This window comes from Homalodisca vitripennis, unplaced genomic scaffold (assembly GCF_021130785.1).
Source record: "Homalodisca vitripennis isolate AUS2020 unplaced genomic scaffold, UT_GWSS_2.1 ScUCBcl_6863;HRSCAF=14275, whole genome shotgun sequence".
Taxonomy (NCBI): Eukaryota; Metazoa; Arthropoda; class Insecta; order Hemiptera; family Cicadellidae; genus Homalodisca; species Homalodisca vitripennis.
Window position 1 is genome coordinate 27,125 of NW_025782969.1, and position 3,596 is coordinate 30,720.

Genomic DNA, 3,596 nt, shown 5'->3' on the forward strand with positions numbered 1-3,596 from the left:
TAACGTGAGAACGACTACCACACTAACATTTGTATTAACTGGTACTGGTTAAGAAACATATCCAAGGCATTTGAAAGAAAAACCGTGTTAATTTTGAACCAGTTATAAATTACGAAGTGACTTTTGAACAGGTATGAACACTTACATTTACACATTTCTATATTTATTACTGTTTCAAGACGCTGCTTAAATATTGGAAGGATTGGTTTTCTCAACCATTATAAATCACAGGGGTAAAAGGAATTACTTAAGATTTTCTACTCGTACCTACATAATTTACAAAACATTTTGTGCCCACAAATTCTTTTAAATCTTAGTGGCTCCTGGAGTATCTCTTTGTTTCGATAAAAAAACGGAGAGCAAATGAAACAATGAATTATAAAATCGCTTTTAATAGAATATGTACAGTGATCATACGACGACGGGGGTTCTGCTCTTGGGAATGATTTTGCGGCGACGGTGAGCCTTGCGCTGCGACTGCGGGGCCGTGCTGCTAGAGGTTCAGCGGAGGCCCGTTCTCGACAAACGAGGAAATGTTTGTTGACGACGTTGTTCACCTTAGCTAAAGTGGGAGACTTGTTGGTTATTGCTATTGGCGTCGTTGTCGTAGTTTGAGTCGACCTTGTCGATGTCTGGACTTTGTCCTTTTTGTGTTTCTTGGTGTCCTCATTGAATCTCCAGAGCTATGCATTCTCTTTGACCTAAAACAGCAATGCATATTTAAAGAAGAAGTATAACCTTTCTGAAAAAACTAAAAAGGAATAAAAGGTGCCTTAGAGTCCGTTCTTGAACTTAATTTTAAAGATTATAAAGTCAGATAGACTGGAATTTAATGCAGTAGACTTTGCACAACTCTTATAACACTGCAATTTCCAAGAAAGTGTGATAAACCAATTGATTCAACACTGTCTAACCACCAACCATCAACGACTGCTGCAACCATGATAAAATTAGTCCAGGCTGATTTAGTATAGGCGTTAACTACTGGGATTATCATAACGGAACATAACTTTTCAAATGGCATTTTTATTATTAATCCCATAATTTTTCACTTGTATTGGAGTGAGATAAGTCAGAGTTTCATGGATATTCACCCATATTGAGTTTAAGTGGTGGAGAGGACTTTACAGTCTTAACTTGGCCTCGAATAAAGACATTTTTCGTTTCACTTTGTTCACCCTTCAAGATAATGTTATATTCCTATCAGTATTGACCTGGTTGTGATCAAACCATGACTAAAGAAGATGATATTTCAGGATATACTGAATAATAGATTGCTAATTAAGTGTTGTGTCAATTTCAAAACCGTTAAAAAAGTTTTGTTTGCAATTTTAATTGGCTTTAAATTTTATAAACATATTTTTTTAGGAAAAGTCATGACGTCCATGATTTAAGCTACTTTAGTTACACTGATGCTTGAACATTACCAATTACATATACAACGATTCGAAAGCAAAACTTTTTTTGTTTTTGTTTATAACATTTATGAAATATTAACTAACACTATCTAAGATGCCCTCAAAACGCTCACTTCCCTATGTTATTTTGTTCAAAATTACAAGGTAGAAACTGTATATAAAAATAAATATTTTTTTTTTTTTAATTAATTTTGGCTTTGATAAGTTTATCACTAATTTTAATCTTGAAAAGATTATAGATACTCGATGTTTTTTTAGTGCTTACATAATGTGTGATATTTACCTAAGCATGTACCTATACTTTTTAAATACACAATTATATACTTGTAATATTTAAAGAATGTAATAACTATGAATATATTAATGAATGGTCTATGCGTACCAAGGACTTGAGCAAACGGTTGGTGAGTATGGGCCACTGGAGCTGCACCGACCATGACACTGGCTGCAGTGCCGGACTTGAACAGTCCGTGCCGACTTGGCATCATGGACTGGCGTACATTGCGCTCTGGTCGGACCAAGATGATGTATAACTGAAACATTGACTCTTGGTAATACTCACTTCTGTTGCAGTATAACGTTCCATATTGTGTACAGCACAACTGACGTGCATCTGTGTGATAATTAATATGTTCTCCAAAAACATAAAATATTACATAAAGTGTTACGGATACTTAGACCCTTACAGAGTACTAAAGCAAAAAAGTAAGTCAAACAAAATATTTGGGGCTGGTATGGCAGCGTTCAGAATCTAAATAAAAATATGTTTCTGTAAGATAGCATCTATTTTCATTATCCGGTTATATTAAGGATCTAAATTACAAAGAAGAGATTACAACGATGTTATCAAACAAGATTTAATGTACTTGAAGGTTTTTACGGAGCACATAAGCGTGTTCATAGAGTACATGCAGCCATTCACCATATGTTATATTTTGCCACATTACCTATCTATTTTTTGGAATGATTAAAAACATAATAGTGACAGACTTTTTGCTGTACCTAGGGTTGCTACTTGTAAGTACTTACCTTAGGAGAGAAGAGGCAGACCAGAGTGACGCTGGCGGACATACTGATAGTCACGGACATGGAGGTGATGCGGAGCGGCATGTGGTGACCAGTGCCGAAGTACAGAGGTACGAATGCCAGCCATATCACACAAGTAGTGTACATTGTGAACCCTAAGACAATAAATATCGTCACTATATTTGCTATCCTTATGTTGGTATTCCTAGAACTGTAAACAGTTAATATTAAATGTTAAATGTTAAAAGTTAATATATCACCATCCATCACAGTGAATGGACTGTGATGGATATATTACTTTTTAGACATTTACCTTAGTTCAGAGTTACATAAAATCTGTAACATTACATTTCGTGATCTGCAATCTGGACTTTGTCGAAAGAAGATAGGTTTCACATGTTCACAAGATACTCACCTATGTGCTTACTCTCGTTGAATGCCTCAGGTATGTTCCGAGTGAGGACAGCGTACACGGTACAAACCAGGATGAGCAATATGGGGTAGCCAAACGCTATCATGTATGAAGCATTGACATATGACGCGCAGACCAGCAGGTTATCCTCCCGTGTGGGGTAGTGGTGGATGGCCCGAGGGGGTGATACGATCATCCATATACCGTTGATCAAGACCTAGGTGAAACACAATAGAGTTTAATATGGTATTCTGTGAATTAAAAACAAATTATTAATCTCCATCCCGTCCTTTTTCGCTGTTTTCTTTGTTACCTGTTATGGCTGGAATTCGTTAGAGTTTGTTTTAAATGTGATTTTTAAGCGCAATGACAAACTATCAAATCGGTTTTGGCTATTAGGTTTTGTAACTTTCTCCGTATTTCTAATACAACTTTGGAAAGGTAGTTTAAAAACTACAACGTTTTAACCGTACGTAAATCCGATATCTTGTTCTGATTTCTGTATACCTTAAATGATATATCCATATCACAATGCAATGAATACAGTATAGTTGGAAACATTGGCATTATATTTTATAACATTATATTTTTATATTTTATATTTACATATTTTATAACATTTGTTATAGTTGTATGAAACAAATAATTGTATAAAGCATATAGACTGCTTTGGCCTGTACCGCTTGTGCCTCATAGTAGTAAACAAATCTTAGTATGTGGTATTATAGTAGGCCTATTGA

At 35.2% G+C, this 3,596-nt stretch overlaps 1 protein-coding gene across 1 annotated transcript; it reads right to left on the reverse strand.

Moving 5' to 3' along the window:
- Window positions 1-666: 666 nt before the first annotated feature.
- On the reverse strand, window positions 667-3,073 carry LOC124373967 (metabotropic glutamate receptor-like; the record flags this gene model as incomplete). Its single annotated transcript, XM_046832275.1, has 4 exons — window positions 667-701; window positions 1,801-1,951; window positions 2,448-2,599; window positions 2,860-3,073. Coding segments are annotated over 4 exons (552 nt in total), but the record flags the coding sequence as incomplete, so codon positions are not given.
- Window positions 3,074-3,596: the final 523 nt, after the last annotated feature.